We start from the raw sequence: 19,084 nt of genomic DNA, 5'->3' as shown, positions 1-19,084 counted from the left end.
TACTAGAGTGATGAGCTCAGTATAAGAACCTACATGGAATACAAAGCGATCCAAAGAAGAGGTGGAGATTGAATTATTTTTAATCCAAATTATTTGCTCCAGGAATTTGGTAGTAATAAAACAGAAATCAAACTAAGTGGCAGTAATGGCAAATACTCAAGAATGTGTTTACAGTGTGCTAGATCTTTACATACACGTAATAAAACCTACAAGTTCCTCTATGCTTGAGTAGAAGATTGGAGAGTTCTAAACTTTGATCATCATCAGATGATGTAGTCAGATCATATAACATTCTTTCGATTCTACTAGTACTGGGAAAGTTCCAGAAGACTGGAAGAAAGCTAATGTTGTGCCAATATTTAAAAAGGGTAACGGGATGACCCGGAAAATTATAGGTCTGTTAGTCTGACATCGATCCCAGAAGGATAATGGATGGCTGAAACAGGACTTGATTAATAAAGAACTAAAGGAGGGTAATATAATTAATGCCAATCGACATGGGTTTATTTTGAGAAAGAACCTGTCTAACTAAAAAAATTTTTGAAGAGATTACAAGTTTGGTTGATAAAGGTAATAGTGTTGATGTAATATACCTAGACTTCTGTAAGGCATGACATTTTCACAGAAAACCAAAAAGGTATAAAAATAACATGGCACACATGGTCTAAAAATGTAACTGTAAACAGGGAATCACCATTGAATGGGTGAGTTTCTAATGGCATCCCACAGGGATTGGTTTTGGCCCTATGCTATTTAACACTTTTATTAATGACCTAGAAGAAAACAAAATCATCACTGATAAAGGCTGCAGATGACACAAAAATTGAAGTGGTAAATAATGAAGAGAACAGGTCACTGATTCAGAGCAATCGTGAATGCTCGGTAAGCTAGGCACAAGCAAAGAACATGCATTTTAATAAGGCTAAATGTAAATGTATAATCTGGGAACAAAGAATGTGGACCATACTTACAAGATGGGGAACTTTATCCTGGGAAGCAGTTAGTCTGAAAAGGATTTGGGGGTCATGGAGGATAACTAGCTGAACATGAGCTCCCGGTGTGACTATGTGGCCAAAAGGACTAATGTGATCCTTGGATGAATAAACATGGGAATTCTTGAGTAGGAGTACAGAGGTGGTTTGACCTCTGTATTTGGCACTGGTCTGACCACTGCTGGAATATCGTGTCTAGTTCTGGGGCCCACAATTCAGGAAGAATGTAGATAAATTAGAGAGGGTTCAGAGAAGAGCCACAAGAATTATTCAAGGATTAGAAAACACGCTTTATAGTGACAGACTTTAGGAGTCAAAGAGAAGGTTAAGGGTTGAGTTGATTACAGACTATAAGTACCTACCTGGGGAAAATATATTTAATAATAGGATCTCCAATCTAAGAGAAAAAGGTATAAAACAATCCAATGGCTGGAAGTTGAAACTAGACAAATTCAGACTGGAAAGAAGGCATGTATTTTTAACAAAACTATTTAACCATTGGAACAATTTACCAAGGGTCCATGTTCCCTCTAAGCTGCGCAGTCGCGTGGCCGCCCAGAAGTGAAACAAGTGCCACACGCTTGATTAGCAGAGCCGCGCACATCCGGCAGCGTGTGGTCAGGTGTCCCTCCCTGAGCTACTCTGCAGCCACGTTGCTCCTGCCCTCTGCTTTGAAGCCCCTGGTCAGCTGCTCCCGGGACCCTCCTGCTTGCTGTGCAGAACAAGGAGAGACGGGGTGCGCTGATATCAGGGTGTCCCCCTGCCCATTTACCCCATCTCTGCAAGGGAGGGGGGATAGGGTTCAGGAGCAGGAGAGCTACCTGAAGGAGCCTTCTGGTGAGTAAGTGCTTTAAAGAGACAGCACACGGTCTCTCAGACTTCCCCAGCAGCCCGCTCTCGCTCACGCGCGCGCACGCACACACTCTCTGACACACTCACCTCCTAACACATACTTGTGTTGTTGTTGTTACTTCTTGGTACTCCCTGCAATGCACATATATTCTCTGTAATTTTATTCTTTCAGAGTGCTGTTATTTTAGTTTCTGGACTGGTCTACACATTTCATAAATGTAATTCTTTGAATAGTGAGTTCTAAAATGCCTAGCCTGTCCTGGCTGGAGTAATTATCTCTGTGGTAACTTTTTAAAAATATATATTATGGTTTTTTGTTTTTACTGGTGGCGCACATCACCTCGATATTGGTGCACATAACAAAATTCATTCCACACATGGATGGAAAAAATTGCAGAGAATGTTGCCAAGCATCCTGGTGGATTCCCCATCACTGACCATTTTTAAATCAAGTTTGGATGTTTTTGCTAAAAAGATCTGCTCTCATTCAAAAGGAATCATTCTGGACTATGGCCTGTGCAATACAGGTCAGGCTAGATGATCACAATGGTCCTTTCTGGCCTTGGAATCTAGACATCTATGAATTCTGAGTGTTACTAAGTGTACACCATACTTAATAATCCCGCCCTCAAAGATCTCACAATTTAACTGGGGCAAATTTAATACAAAGTACAAAACAGAATACCTGTTGAAAGTATGAGGCAAACAATAACAGTTTAACCTTCCTTCACAATGAATGCTTCTCAGTAACGGGAGTTGAGTGTACACACCAAGGAGAAAACGAGCCCTTCAATCTTCAGTTTGTTTCAAACCAGTGTTCAAAAGCTAATAAAACAATTACTGTAAGTAGCCTAATAGAAAGATTGGCGATGATCTTATGCAGAGTTATGTTATTCCGTACCCTAAGCTTTAAAATGACCCTCATTCAAAGCTTTTCATTTGTATTTAAATTAAATATTTCCTTTGGTAGCACTTTGAGTTTCAGGCTGCAGGTTCCTTTGATCTGACTACTCCACAGTAGGGTTGCCAACCCTCCCAGTTTTGCAGGGAGTCTCCCGGAATCAGGCTCTATCTCCCAGAGGATACTGAAGCCAAACCAGGAGATTTTAGGCGCTAAAAGTCCGGCGGCGCAGCGGGGCTTAGGCAGGCTCCCTACCTGCCCTGGCTTCACGCCGCTCCCAGAAGCAGCCAGCACATCCCAATGGCCCCTGGGGGGTCTCCACTGCGCTGCCACAGACCCGAGCGCCGACTCCGCAGCTCCTATTGGCCCATCAGTTACACCCACCTGGTTTAGCCGGCCTGTCGAAGCCGTTGCCCAGGGTGTGGCCGCTGCGCATGCTGCAGCTACTTGGAGCCACAGGTGAGAGCTGAGTGACAGGTGGGGACCAAAGTGGACGGACTACCCCCAAAGGGACAAGTCCCCCCCATCAGAGTTACTACCCCTCCCTGGCTACCCCATACACCCTTTCACGCACAGGTCCTGTGCAAATCACCAAACATCATCATCATACTACCCAAGTCCTGCAGCGATGGGGGAGGGGCAAAGCGACAGGTGGAGGTTACCACTGGGAGTCGTAGTCCCAATCCTGCACGCAGGCGGCCTGTGGATAGGTGGTCGTCCAGCTCTGTACTTGGGGCAGCAGAGTTGCCCGGCAGTATCCCAGGCATCTGAGCAGCCCTCTTCAGGACAACACTGCTCACCCTAGTAAGGGAGGGGCCTAGAAAAGGTGGCCTAAAAATTGCCTGCCCCTCAACAACTGGCCAGCAAGCCACAGCTGGCAGTTTAACCCAATCTGCGGCCGAAACCAAAAGAAAAATTTGAGAAAACTTACCATTGGCGTATGGAATATTCGTACCCTCATGGATCGAGAAGCTGTTGCAAGACCGGAGAGGAGGACAGCCCTCATTGCTCGAGAACTAGTCCGCTACAACATCGATATAGCAGCATTAAGTGAAACAAGATAGCCTGGGGAAGGTTTCTTGAGTGAACCAGGAGGTGGTTACACCTTCTTCTGGAAGGGTAAGACTGAGACAGAGGACAGAATACACGGAGTTGGTCTGGCAATAAAAACCTTATTGATGCATCAACTCCCAGACCTTCCAGTGGCTATCAATGAAAAATTGCTGAAGCTACGCTTCCCACTAAATGCCAAACGTCGTGTCACCATCATCAGTGCATATGCACCCACTCTAACATGCTCTGACAACTCAAAGGAACAATTCTATGAAAATCTCGTTAGACTGATCAAGGCCACACCTGTAACAGATAAACTACTCCTACTTGAAAGGTTTCAGAGTAGCAGCCGTGTTAGTCTGTATCCGCAAAAAGAAGAACAGGAGGACTTGTGGCACCTTAGAGACTAACAAATTTATTAGAGCATAAGCTTTCGTGGACTACAGCCCACTTCTTCGGATGCATACTCCTACTTGGAGATTTCAATGCCCAAGTCGGGGCTGACAGCAAGAACTGGAAAGGAGTAATCGAGCCACATGGTGTAGGCAAAATGAACAGTAATGGATTACTTCTTTTGAGTCTCTGTTCTGAAAATGACCTGACCATTACCAACGCTCTGTTCCGACAAGCGGACAAATACAAAACGACGTGAATGCACCCTAGGTCCAAACAGTGGCATCTGATAGATTATGCCATTGTTAGAAGGCGAGACATCTGAGACGTACTGATTACCAGAGTAATGCGAGGCGCAGAGTGCTGGACAGATCACAGATTAGTCAGGACGTCTCTTCAACTCTACATCGTTCCTTCTCGGCACAAACGCCCTAAGCATGTGCGACCTGCTTTCAATATAGCCAAACTGAAGGATGCTCAATGTTTCAAAAAATTCCAGAAGAGCCTTGATGACAAATTGACATCCCACAGACAACTGATTAGAACTGTAACCGAAAAGTGGGACCAGTTCAAGCAGATGGTGACTGACACAGCAATAACATCTCTTGGACCAAAGAAAAGAACACATCAGGATTGGTTTGATGAGAACCAAGAAGAAATATGCTCAGCACTGGAAGTAAAGAGAAAAGCCTTTATCAAATGGCAGAATGACCCCTCCTCAGTCTCTAAACGGGAGCATTCCAAGTACCTTCAGAGCAAAACACAGAAAGACCTCCGTCAGATACAAGACAACTGGTGGGAGAGCAAAGCAAAAGAAATTGAGCACTATGCTGAGACCCACAACTTAAAGATGTTCTTCAGTGCTATTAAGACTGTCTCTGGACCCTTTAAACCAAGGACCACCCCATTGCTCTCATTAGACAACACAATGCTGATTAAAGATAAAGAAGGCATCAACGAAAGATGGCGAGAACACTTTAGCAACCTTCTCAATAGACCATCAACCGTGAATAATAATGTCCTTAATGAAATTCCACAACAACCTGCTCTGACAGATCTTGACTTTCCGCCCACTATAGATGAGATTAAGACAGCTATTAGCCAGATGAGTTCAGGGAAAGCTCCTGGAAAAGATGGGATACCAGCAGAGATATATAAAGCAGCAGGTCCAGCAGCACTAGCAGCGTTCAACAGCGTGATCATCAACATCTGGGAGGATGAAAACATACCACAGGACCTTCGCGATGCTACTATTGTCTCTCTTTTCAAGAACAAAGGCAGCAAAGCAGAATGTGGAAACTATAGAGCCATATCCCTCCTCTCTGTTGGAGGGAAGATCATCGCCCGCATCATCTTGAACCGCCTAATAGCCAGTATTTCCGAGGCAAATCTACCTGAAAGTCAATGTGGTTTTCGACCTGGCCGGAGCACAGTCGACATGGTGTTTGCTGTCAGATAAATACAAGAGAATTGCATTGAACAGAACATGCACCTGTGTGCTGTCTCCATAGATCTGACAAAGGCGTTTGATACCGTCAACAGGAAAGCCCTTTGGACCATTCTAACACGACTTGGCTGCCCAAGAAAATTTGTCCAGATTATACGCCTTTTTCATGACAGCATGACAGGCGAAGTATTGTCTGATGGAGCCACATCAGCCCCCTTTAACATCACCAACGGCGTGAAACAAGGATGTGTTCTCGCTCCGGTCCTATTTAACCTGTTCTTTGCATGAGTCCTTAACCATGCAGTGAAAGATCTGGACCGAGGTATATACCTGAAATACCGACACGATGGTTCACTTTTTGACCTCCGTCACCTGAATGCAAAGACTAAGACAGTGCAGAAACTCCTTCTTGAGGCACCCTTTGCTGACGATTGTGCCCTCATGGCTCACACTGAAAATGATCTTCAGCACATTGTCAACAAGTTTGCTGAGGCCTCGCCACTTTTCGGACTAACTATCAGCCTCGGAAAGACAGAAGTTCTCCATCAACCTGCACCTGGATCAAATGCTTCTGTCCCGAGTATCTCCATCGACGGCACTCAGCTGAAAGTAGTGGAGAACTTTAAATATCTGGGTAGTGTCATATGCAGTGATGGATCACTGGATAATGAGATAAATGCACGAATATCCAAAGCAAGCCAGGCACTTGGCTGTCTGCGTGTCAAAGTTTTAAATCACCATAACATCCGGATGTCAACAAAACTGCTTGTATACAGAGCTGTTGTTCTTTCATCTCTTTTGTACGGGTGCGAAACATGGACACTATATAGGCGTCACATCAAGCAGTTCGAAACATTTCACATGCGCTGCCTCCGTAACATCATGAAGATCTGCTGGCAAGACAAAGCGCCCAATCTCGAAGTCCTCGAGAGAGCCCAGATGACAAGCATCGAAATGATGATCATGAAGTCACAGCTACGTTGGACCGGTCATGTCAGCCGCATGGATGCCAACAGAATCCCCCCCCAGCTCCTGTATGGTGAGCTCACCCAGGGCATCTGGCATATAGGTCATCCACGGAAACGTTACAAGGACACCATCAAAGCCAATCTGCAGTACAGCAGTATCAAACCTAGGGACCTTGAGGACACCGCCAGCGATAGAACACAGTGGCGTGCAACAGTCAGAAATACCTGCATCGCCTTTGAGGAAGACCGCTGCCGGCGTCTACAAGAGGCACACGAACGACGTCACAGCGCATCAGCAGCGCACAATCCACTGATCGCGAACTTCCCATGCACCATCTGCAGCAAAATGTACACCTCTAGAATTGGCTTGTATAGCATCAGAGGGCACACCATAAGACCAACAACTGATGATCTGCACAGATTTGTCATCATCGGATAGATGGACTACCAAGAAGTGTAGATGACCTAGTAGGTCTTTAAACTTTTCTTATTTTCTATTTTAAATTAAAGAGATACTATTTCAGAAGTGAAACCAAGTGACTAGATTGGATCACTATTTCCTGATGTCTTCTGGGTGCTTTGTAGCTTATTTCATAGCTAACCAAAGATCTACTGTACATAGAACTGTATGGGAATAACAATACATGTTTAACACAGTCCAACTTGCACACCATTCGTATCAGTCATCAGTTTTAGTCTTTGCCCTGTCTTTAGACCGCGGGCCCCTCTCAGAAGGGACTTCACCTCTAATGCTGCCTGCTAGCCATCATGCAAGTTTGCAATGGTGTAAAAGTCAGTGATAAGTAATGATTAGCTACAACTTTTTCTACTACTTGTCTGAATTCTTCAGAATAAGAAAAGTTCATGCTTGCTGACCTGCTGCCCTGTTGGGTCTCCTGTGCTTTTAAATGGATCCATGGAAACAGAAGGAGCAGCTCCAGGGACCTTCAGCTTAGCTTCGCTTTTTCGACCCTTTACCACATGTCTTGTTCTTAAATTTCCTTCGGCAGAAATTCCTATAGAAGGAAGACAAACAGACGTTGAGAGGAGATTCTTAGTTTGCTCTTACAAGCCTCCCACACAAAACATTTAGTTGAATATGGAATGAGCCTAAAGAGAGATGGATAGCACTGGCTAGAGCCTATCACACACACTTCCAAATGCAAATGCTCCCAAAATAACCTATGGACTTGGACACACCTGCTAGTTCTGTCCTATGACTGCACAAACCAAAGCATAAACCAAAGGTCCTTCTGTAATAACACTGTAAATAAGGACTAACCAGGCATCATAAATAAGGCTAATGTCACCACCGCTTACGTGACATATTTTAATGTTTCACATTTTACAAATATTTAGTCTTGGAAAGATTCGATTTTTTAAATTGGTAAATGTCGGTAAATGTCAATTTCACTGTACACACACAAAAATGAAAAAATATTTCCATTGACAATAATAAAAACGTACAGAGGCAAAGTAAAAAAAACGCTGCTTGAAAACTCAGAGTTTGATTTAGGGTATTTACTTTGCATATTTTGATATGTGATGTTGACCATTTGTGTTTTAATAATTATAAAACTAATTTTTCAAATCTCAGCATCTGTCATTAACTAGTGCCTGACCCCTCCATAATTACTCACAACTCTGAACATTTAATCAATAAAAATCTAAAAATGCTTAAAAATAAAAAGTGATATTATCCATCGAAATTATTAAAAAAAAAGAATTCTGCCAAGCCTACATGTATATTGTCGCTGTATATTTTTGCCCAAGATTAATGCTGTTTGTTCCTCATGTCAAACTTCTGGGTAACCACAATACCTGGCTCTTATCTGGGAGCTTATCATCAGTACATCTCAAAATGCTTCACAACCTTTAATGTATTTATCCTCACAATACCCTTGAGAGGTAGGGAAGTGCCATTAACCCTACCTGAAAGATAGATAACCAAGGCACAGAGAGGCTAAATGACTTTCCCAGGGCCACAAAGGAAGTCTGTAGCAGAACAAGGAACTCAACCCAGGCCTCACAAGTCCTAGGTTAGCACTCTGTCTACTGTGTGAACTCTATAGAGATTTTCATTATTGCTAACGTTAGTTCAGCTCCACTGCCAGTGGCAATGTAGTAAGCTCTGACAACTCCAACACAGACAAGGTCTTCAGTCTTTAGAACCCTAAGAACCAAATTCTGATCACTGTTTAGAGGTACCAGGAAGTTTTAAATATTTCTCACTCATATCAGCAAACTTGGTACATTTATTTTTTGGATGGAGATTTCAAAAGTGAATCTGTAATTAAAAAGAGAAAAGTTCTTTAGAAACTTTCCCATTCCCCTCTCGCATCCCACTCCTCACCCCCATTTAGAGGGGACAGAGTTCCTAAAGTTGTCTGATATTTTTTGGTTTGCATTATGAACTATTTCCACCGCAAATCCAGAAAGTTATCCTAAAATCATAACCTTTCCTTTCCAGGTCAGAGACTGTTAGGCCCTGGCATCACCTGGGTTTGAACCATACAAGCTACAATCACATTCAGCCATGTTTTAAACTCAGCTGTAACATAGGCCCTCTATCTTGCATAACCAGGGTTTTATATATGAAAAAAAAAAAAAAAAAAAAAAAGAAGTCAACTGTGCTGGTCCAAACCTCGATCACATGGTTTCTTAATGGAGTTTGCAGCCCAATTCCGTAAACACACACATACCTTGCTCATGTTATGTGTTACATGCATATTTTTTAGGATCAGGCAAGGACACAACCTTGTTATACTTGTTTTAAGGCTCTGTGTTTGAAAACAGTTATTATGATTATAAATTCTGGGACAATTAATACCGCCATCTAAACTAAATGTACAACCATCTTTTATGATAGACTGGATCGATCTGCATTTAATTTATCTCACCCCAAACCTCGCTAAGAGATGTTCAAGCATTTAGAGATGTTCAAGTCTTTAAGAGAGACACAATTAAGATTCAGCCTACACCACAGATTAGACAGAACTGTGACGTACCCCTACATCGGAATGAGTCCCTAAACAATTCATCTTTACTGTATACTTTTATAATCAGTGAGCCACAGCTCCTCTCTATAATTCTTTATGTCCCAACACAAGCAGGCTCTATGTCTCATGTGCAACTGAAAAATACAAAACTGAAAAATCACGGCAATGTTTCACTTGACAAAGTGTCATTTACAACTATTAGAAAATCATACCTGGCACATACACCACTGGCTGTTCTTCATCAGAAACTGTACGCAATTTCATTAAAGGAAAACAAATCAAAGAGAAAAAAGTCCAAGCTGAAATCTCCAAAAGAAATATGAAAATGCACCTTTAAATCTGTGATTTGCAAAAAAAATTGTTGACCCGATGTCTTTTATGGTTCTCCACAATTTAGAAAGCATCTATTGCAGGACAAACTTGACCGGAACAAAACATGAATGCCGACTTCAAAAGAAGACACTTACTAACATATGCACTCTGTATGTACTAGCTTTCATCTAAAGATCGTCTCAGAGGTCATCTTTACAAAAGATTCACAGGACCAGCCCCAGTTGCAACTACAACTATTAAGGTAATGAAGCAACACAATATTTATTTGAATTAGACTAAGTTAACATTATATAAGGAATCACTTGGGACAGACAGGGAAGGCAAATTGCTGAGACTTATGTTATGTAGTCCCACTGACACTGAACCACATACCACAACAGACTACACAGTGCACAAGGTATATGACTAAGACCATTAAGCTAAAAGGAAACAAAGATTTAAAAGGAAGTTGGTCATTCTCAGCTGATCTTTCCTCAAAGGATAGGTGAGAGTTGAATGTCTAGGGACTTTTCATGTATTTGTTTAGCCAGGAGATTGAGATTTGGTTTCAGGCAGTTATTTGTGAAGAAAGCTATTTCAGAAATGTTCAAATAATTGGTTGTCACAATCATAAATACAATTTATTATATCTAGCCCTCTAAAAGCACCTGGTACTGGGCAACATATTATTTGTATTACAGTGGTGCCTACAGGGCCAAAATCCCTGCCCCACATAAATTAGTCTAATGATAAGAGTGCAAAAACCAGCAGAATCCAGAGCAGGGTGTGGCCTTTAGAGTCTCTTCTTTAAAGAGGCAATATGCCGTTTTGTTGTAGCGGTGTCAGTTCCAGGATATTAAAGAGACAAGGTGGGTGAGGTAACAGCTTTCATTGGACCAACTTCTGTTGGTGAGAGAGACAAGCTTTTGAGTTTTCACAGCACTCTTCTTCAGGTCAGGTGTAAGCTTGTTTCTCACCAACAGAAGTTAGACCAATAAAAGACATTACCTCACCCACCTTGTCTCTTTAAAGAGACAGTGTCGGTAAGCAGAGGTAAAGATGTTTGTTTGCAAAATAAATTATTAAGCCCACCTTTGATTGAAAGAATTGCAGGAGTCCAACTCATGTCACTATTTACGCTGTTTACTTTTTCGCATTTTTCTTGTCATGGACAATGAAACTCAATTACATCAGTCCCTCAATTGTCTCATTTTCATGTTCTTTGGCTGCAATGTTTGGGGCTCAAATACTGCGGGGCAATGTTTACAAGTCATCGTTCTCATTCCCAGAACCTGAGGAAGAGCTCTTTTTACCTCGAAAGCTGGTCTCTCTCATCAACAGAAGTGGGTCCAATAAATGTTACCTCACCCACCTTGTCTCTCTAATATCCTGGGACCAACACAACTACAACAACATGGGGGGAGGGATAGCTCAGTGGTTTGAGCATTAGCCTGCTAAACCCAGGGTTATGAGCTCAATCCTTGAGGGGGCCACTTAGGGATCTGGGGCAAAATCAGTACTTGGTCCTGCTAGTACAGGCAGAGGGGCTGAACTCAAGGATCTTTCAGGGTCCCTTCCAGCTCTATGAGAAGGTATATCTCCATAACACCGCATTAAACTCTGCCCAGATAAACAGTGACACTTCCAACTCACCGAGAGCTGTGCAAAATGGACCCAATTGCACATACTGAATGCAATGGCCCACAGGGGAGACAAGAAGTCGCTGTCCTTACGTACCATCTTGATCCAAGAAGCCTCGGCTGGGATCAAGATGCCCATTGGACAACTTTTTCCCCACCATGCAGAGCTTAGACTAAAACAACAATGGCACGGCAACCACCAACATTTCTATAAAGCAGCAGTGCTGTGGCACTAGGTATGGTGCATGAGCCAACAAAACCACCTGCAAGGACCATTCACTGTATTACAGAGCAGGAGCACCCTTCCAAGCTGAGACACCTCCCAGTCTGTGTGCTCCCTACCAAGTGTCCCCAGAACAGTTCATACCAACTCCCACTGAGATAACCCACAACTGTGTACATACGTGCCCACCCCCACTGCCAAGATGGGCTGAGATACTCCTCCAACTCCATCCATACATATGACAGGCTGGGACAGGACACTCTTCCCAGCCCAGGCTGATCCGTATATTTCCTCCCCATGAGATGAAACACGTCTTTACACACAAACATACACAATCTGCGTGCACCTCCCCATGTGCAGAGGGCCCTCAGCCTCTATATCTCCTTCCTTAGGTACTTATACGGCCCTCATCACCACAGTAGCTGAGCACCTCACAATCTCTAATGTATTTATACACACACACACACACACCAGTGTTATCCCCATTTTACACCCGAGGAACTGAGACACAGAGAGCCTAAGTAACTTATCCACAGTTACCCAGGATGTTTGCGGCAGAGCAGGGAATCGAATCCAGGTCTCCCACAGTCTAATGCCCTAACCACTGGACCATCCTACAGGTTGAGCCCCTAGCCCCCCTGTCTCCTCCAGGCTCAGTTTCCCCCCCGCCCAACACCCCTGTTTCCTACAGGCACAGGCTCAGCCCCAACACCCCGGTTTCCTACAGGCTCAGCCCCCCAACACCCAAGTCTCCTACAGGCTCAGCCCCCCCCCAACACCCCTGTCTCCTACAGGCTCATCCCCCCCAACACCCCTGTCTCCTACAGGCTCAGCCCCCCCTACCTCCCAACACCCCTGTCTCCTACAGGCTCATCCCCACCACACCCCCCAACACCCCTGTCTCCTACAGGCTCATCCCCACCACACCCCCCAACACCCCTGTCTCCTACAGGCTCAGCCCCGCCCGGCCTCTGCTCTGGCCCCACGGCCCAGCCCCCGCCCGCTGCCGCCTAAGCGCTCCGCGAAGGATACTGTCCCTGCTCCAGTAAACGGCTCCTCCGGGCCCAGCGGCCACATCCGCCATCTTGAAACAACCGCCACTCCCAGAGTACCCCCGCCGCCCCCAGAGCTCGCAGCCCATTGGCTCCCCGACCCCAGCTTGGTCCTGCTACAGCCGAGCGGAGCCAAGACACGGGCGAGTCTGTGCTGTTACCCGGAAGAGCGACGCCTTCTGGGAGCTGTATTTCTCCCTACGTTCTGGCCCAGGGAAAGCCGCTCTCAGGGAACTCCAAATCCCAGGAGGCACCGCTCCCAACAGCCCATCCGTCGCCTAGGAAGGAAACTACAGCTCCCAGAGTTCCTCGCTGCGCAGCCTCCGGTACAGGGCGCGAGCGGGGACAAAATCAGCCTCATTCCCCTCTCTCTGTCTAGGGGTTGAGCTGGGCAAGGGGCGTGCCGAGGATGGAGGACAAGCCCTACAGCAGCCTCAAGCCCTCTATGGACAGGCTCACCCTGGGGGTCATCCGGATATTAGGTGAGCGAGGGACCGGCCGAGGGCCCGGAGCAGGCCTGGGTCGCCGCGTTGGCATGGAAACGGCCCTGGCGCGTTGGCCGGGAAACGGTGGCCGGGCTGCAATGGAAGTAGCCCTGCCCTGGTGGCAACCACCTGGGGGTTGGTGGTGGGACTCACAGGCTGCCTACAAGCTCCATGGCAGATCCATGGGCACATCCCACCTGCCAGCCACGATACCCACAGCCTCTTATTATCGGGGTCTAGCAAAACCCCGCTGGGGCCCTGGGGTGGGACTGGGGGGAGGGATGGCTCAGTGGTTTGGGCATTGACCTGCTAAACCCAGGGTTGTGAGTTCAATCCTTGAGGAGGCCACTTAGGGATCTGGGGCAAAAATCTGTCTGGGGATTGGTCCTGCTTTGAGCAGGGGGTTGGACTAGATACCTCCTGAGGTCCCTTCTAACCCTGAGATTCTATGATTCTATGACACATAGCAACAGATGGGCCCTGCCCCTAAGAGCTCTCACTGACTTACATGCCTTACGTTTTAAACCCGAGAGCGGCCAGCACTAAATGCCCTTAACTCCCAGTGCCAGGCTGTGGCCAAAAAAAGCTAATGTCATCCTGGGATGAACGAAGAGGGGGATCTCAAAGTGGAGTAGAGAAGTTATTCTACCTCTGCTGCAGTACCATGTCCAGTTCTGGTGCCCACAATTCAAGAAGGGATGTTGATAAATTGGAGAGGGGTCAGAAGAGCCATGAGAATCATTCACGGATTGGAAAACCTGCCGTATAGTGAGAGACTCAAAGAGGTCAACCTATTTAGCTTAACCTTCTCTTTAAGGGGTGACTTGATCACAGTTTGTAAGAACCTGTGTGGGGAACAGATATTTGATAATGGGCTCTTTATTCTAGCAAAGGAAGGTGTGACGTGATCCAATGACTGGAAGTTAAAGCTAGACAAATTAAGACTGTAAATTTTTAGCAGTAAGGGTAACTAACCACTGGAATCATTTACTGGGGTTCTAATAGACTATCCATCACTGGAAATCTTTAAATCAAGATTGGATTTTCTAAAAGCTATGCTCTAGTTCAAATAGGAATTAATTCAGTGAAGTTGTTATACCAATAGAATAAAAACCAGCAGCATCTTATTAAGAGGGATAAGGCAAAGATGCCACATTTATTGTGATTATAATGATAAAGCAAAAGATAAAAGTAAACAACGTTGTTTGACCACTTATTCCTATCACTACTTATTCCTTATACACATTCATACATATATAGATAGATTCATTGACACAATCGTTCATTCAAGTTCTGTATAGGTGTTATAGTTACCAGCCTAGAAGTTGCTCATGCCAAGTTACTGGCCAGGTATCTTGGTCATGAGGATGGAGCCGAGTCTGTGTCAGGTGCACCTGCTCCTGGAGGTTGGCAGCAGAACCAGAGACTCAAAATCCTCAGTCTTGAGAGTTCATTCTTATAGGAATTAATTCCTATGTTAGTCTATGGGAGTTGTTTCATTCTGCTGTTGCTAACTCAATCAGCAGGTGGCACATTCCTGATGGCTCCATACTGTCCAAAGTTTCAGAGTAGCAGCCGTGTTAGTCTGTATCTGACATCAGGAATCAAAATACTCAAAAACCAGTGGGAGAACACTTTAACCTGTCTGGTCATTCAGTGACAGACCTGCGGGTGGCTATATTACAACAGAAAAACTTCAAAAACAGACTCCAACGAGAGACTGCTGAGCTAGAATTGATATGCAAACTAGACACAATCAACTCCGGTTTGAATAAGGACTGAGAATGGCTGAGCCATTACAAACATTGAATCTATCTCCCCTTGTAAGTATTCTCACACTTCTTATCAAACTGTCTGTACTGGGCTAGCTTGATTATCACTTCAAAAGTTTTTTTTCTCTTAATTAATTGGCCTCTCAGAGTTGGTAAGACAACTCCCACCTGTTTATGCTCTCTGTATGGTAAGACAACTCCCACCTGTTCATGCTCTCTGTATGTGTGTATATATATCTCCTCAATATATGTTCCATTCTATATGCATCCGAAGAAGTGGGCTGTAGTCCACGAAAGCTTATGCTCTAATAAATTTGTTAGTCTCTAAGGTGCCACAAGTACTCTTGTCCAAAGTTTGTGTTTCTCATCCTTCCAGGTGATGGGGTGGATCCCAGTTTTACCCTCCAGGGGATCTGGTCGTCCACTTGACACATTCTTCGGCCGATGGATACTCCCTTTCTAGGCTGGCACCTCCCTAACCATTCATGTACATCAAGCATTCATCAACATACATTCCATATCTTAGCCATATTTTAATTTACTGTCTCCACCACTTTCGGGGTGTGTGCTAATTCATTTGAGACTCCGGGCCCTTTAATCACAGAGGGTGGGGGTCTGTTCCTAGGAGCCGTTGCTGTTACAATGAAGTGAAAAGAACAGGAGTACTTGTGGCACCTTAGAGACTAACAAATTTATTAGAGCATAAGCTTTCGTGGACTACAGCCCACTTCTTCGGATACATATAGAATGGAACATATATTGAGGAGATATATATACACACATACAGAGAGGGTGGGTATTGTAGTTTTAAGAATGCTTGATAGAGATCTTGTAGGTGCTTGTCTCTTTCTGAGGGATTGGAGCAAATGCGGTTATATCTTAGAGCTTGGCTGTAGACAATGGATCGTGTGGTGTGTCCTGAATGGAAGCTGGAGGCATGTAGGTAAGTGTAGCGGTCAGTAGGTTTCCGGTATAGGGTGGTATTTATGTGACCATCGCTTATTAGCACGGTAGTGTCCAGGAAATGGACCGCTTGTGTGGATTGATCTAGGCTGAGGTTGATGGTGGGATGGAAATTATTGAAATCATGGTGAAATTCCTCAAGGGCTTCTTTTCCATGGGTCCAGATGATGAAGATGTCATCAATGTAGCGCAAGTAGAGTAAGGGCGTTAGGGGACGAGAGCTAAGGAAGCGTTGTTCTAAGTCAGCCATAAAAATGTTGGCATATTGTGGAATCACTGTTAGTACCTTCTTTAATATCTCTACAAAGTCCTCCACTGGCTGTAGACTCTATGAATTCCATATCTGAGCAGAGCCATAGGTGCTGTGTGAGAGGTCCAGTCAGGGAGCTGTATTTGTCCCCTACCCCTGAAATGTAGCTGCTTTGGGTGAGCTACAAGTACCCCAGGCAGAGACAGTCCCCGCTGACTAACTGGACCTACAATACATGGTGCACAGGAAGAAACTAGAAACCAGAAGGCAAAGAAAAAAGAACTGATTTTTTTTTTTATTTTTTTTTTTAGATATGATTGGTTTAAAATCTCAATTTTTGAAAGCTTGGGGTTAGCAGTACTGGACACAGTGCATGGAACTGAGCTTAGAGGGGTTGTTTTTTTCCCTTAAACTTTCTTTCTCGCATGAGGTATACATGATTCTGACACGTATCTCTCATGAGTAATTGTTGTGGTAACTCTCGGCAGCTGTCTAGTATACTCACTCCAGACATTTTTCCTTGTCACATCACGTCATGTCTAATTGGTGACCAAATCTGATTACTTGTGAGGGTATTCTGCACCAAAAATTTAAAAATTCCGTGCACGATATTTTAAAATGCTGCAAAATTCTGCGAATTTTATATCTCAAATAAATGTGGAGGCTCCAGCATGGCATTGGAGGGCACAGGCCACTGGCTGCACAGAGGTGGGAGATCACTGTGCAGCTTCCACACACACACACACACACGTTCCCCCCCCCACCGGGACACGGACTCGGCGATGAGGCTGCACCCAGCCCTGACACAGCGCAAGGACCTGGCCTGTTCTAGAAGCACCCCAGGACCCTACCCCTCCGTGCCAGGTGCACCAGGTATGGGCAGGCAGGCTCAGAAAGGCAGGATCCCAGGGGGCTTAGTGTGGGGGGATACGGGTGTGGGTTGAGGGAGTTCTGTGTGGGGCAATCTGGGTCCGGGCAGCTCAGTGGGGGATCCGGGTGCGGGTGGGATCTGGATGCACAGGGGATTGTTGGTGGGTTCTGGCTGCAATGGGACTCTTGATCCCAGCAGAGACTTCTCTACCCCACCTCTAAACCATCTGGTTCTTTTATTCTGAAAGTCATCCTAGTTCTAGGGAATAGATCCTCCCCTCTTCTCTTTGTACTTGTCTGTGATTTGTGTTGTCATAAGCAGTGTGGTGCTACTTTTTCCACACTTTCAAGATTTTAATGTGGTTTCTTCGCTGAACACTAAAATTGCAACGATTTAACAAGGCAATCCTATTTTTTTTTTCCTGTAGGGAGTTTGTGTTATATACTTTTTGTAGCCAACCTTCAGATAACAAAGGATACTTGAATTCTGAAGATGCCTTATTCAGGGGTTAGCTCTGAAGGGCTCATAAAAGTCACAGATCATTATTCTGCATAAAATGGCACAAGAGCAGCGATGAGCCTTTTACCTCTGAGTTAGTGCAGGAGTTCTCAAACTGGGGGTCGGGACCCCTCAGGGAGTCGTGAGGTTATTACATGGGGGGTTGTGAGCTGTCAACCTCCACCCCAAACGCCGTTAAATATATAAAAAAGTGTTATTAATTTATAAGGGGGGTCACACTCAGAGGCTTGCTGTGTGAAAGGGGTCACCAGTAAAAAAAGTTTGAGAGCCACTGAGTTAGTGGAACATTTTTACGTTGGGGAAGATGGTTATATTTCCTTAAAACTAGGCATGCTCATTTTAAAGCTGTTGCACATACGGGGGGAGCTTACACAGGTAAATGCTGTGGTCCCCATTTTACAAATTCTCTTCCTTTTTGTGTCTCCTGTACAGAATTGCATACTAAGCTCCAACCTCTGTTGAAACCTGCTGAAGACTGAGTTTTCACAGGTGTTACAGGGGTTATAATTAGAGGGCAGTGGGGTTTCACACCTGTCACTCAGGGCCTACTGTAGCCTGCAGAAACTATATGCCTGGTGGTGACACTTGGGAAGGAAACACCCTTGATTCATGCTCCAAAGCATTTGTAGGGATGGCAGTTAGAAAGAACCTAACAAAACTGTCCATTTTCTTGCTTGTAAACTAAACACGCTTGATTTGAAAATACAGAAAACATGGAACCCCAATGTGGTTTTTACAGTCACTTTTCAGCGCCGAACCACACTTTAATACATACAACACCCCGTGAGAAAAGAACTTCATTATTCACCCCATTTTACTGAGAACTTGTGACTTGACAAAGGCTAGAGGGGGAATCAGTAACAGAGCAAGAATTGTAATTTATAGTATGGGAATTCCCAACTCCCAACCTTGTGCTCAGATCATTCGATCAAGTCTCTCTTACAAAGTTTGTAGAGTTGTTTGGGAACCTTCCAGGTGAAAGGTGCTAAATAAATGGAAGAGATAATTGTGATCCTGATTCAGAATATTTAAGTGGGAGACTTCTCTCCTGGATTTGTTCAGCTTTATCCATATCATTAGCCTAACGTGGTAGGCCTCTTGATTTCTTCCATCTGGATTCCAAGAAGGTGTCCATGGCAGATTTTTTTTCTTCTCCATGTTTAATGTTGCTCCCATCCATACTTATGCACGTCTGTTAAGTGTGATTTTCAATTTACCCATAGGATATTTCATGTTTTTAAGATACAGTTTCTTTTCCTTGTGATCTTGGATTTGGTATAGACCCCTTTAGAACTTGCAGTTCATTCATCACTTTACATCTTCCTGTGACTGATACAATATTGAATCTTCCACCGTCCCAGTTGAGCCTTTGTGCAAGATGAATTAAACGTC

General features: G+C 44.6%; 2 protein-coding genes across 9 annotated transcripts in view; one reads left to right on the top strand and one right to left on the bottom strand.

The window, feature by feature from the left end:
- The window catches only part of KIAA1328 (KIAA1328 ortholog), a 262,488-nt gene extending 249,498 nt beyond the window's left edge, over positions 1-12,990 (bottom strand). For 2 of the 7 annotated variants that reach the window (XM_065598669.1, XM_065598670.1), the window contains exons 1-3: positions 12,813-12,986; positions 9,818-9,853; positions 7,483-7,622 (exon numbers count right to left, since the gene is read on the bottom strand). In XM_065598669.1, coding sequence (XP_065454741.1) covers positions 7,483-7,622; positions 9,818-9,853; positions 12,813-12,921 — 285 coding nt within the window. In that variant the 5' untranslated portion in view covers positions 12,922-12,986. Of the gene's footprint in view, positions 1-7,482; positions 7,623-9,817; positions 9,854-12,320; positions 12,497-12,812 lie in introns of those variants that run through there. The other 5 variants (XR_010602080.1, XR_006174509.2, XM_005296200.5 and 2 more) reach the window with 5 other exon arrangements.
- Positions 12,991-13,106: 116 nt separating this feature from the next.
- TPGS2 (tubulin polyglutamylase complex subunit 2) overlaps positions 13,107-19,084 on the top strand; it is a 28,445-nt gene continuing 22,467 nt past the window's right edge. Inside the window, exon 1 of one of the 2 annotated variants that reach the window (XM_005296204.4) lies at positions 13,107-13,314. In XM_005296204.4, coding sequence (XP_005296261.2) covers positions 13,242-13,314 — 73 coding nt within the window. In that variant the 5' untranslated portion in view covers positions 13,107-13,241. The remainder of the gene's footprint in view (positions 13,315-19,084) is intronic. The other variant, XM_005296203.5, reaches the window with a different exon arrangement.

This window comes from Chrysemys picta, chromosome 6 (genome assembly GCF_011386835.1).
Source record: "Chrysemys picta bellii isolate R12L10 chromosome 6, ASM1138683v2, whole genome shotgun sequence".
NCBI lineage: Eukaryota > Metazoa > Chordata > Testudines > Emydidae > Chrysemys > Chrysemys picta.
The sequence above is the reverse complement of the archived record's forward strand: the minus strand, read 5'-3'. Positions and strand labels throughout refer to the sequence as shown.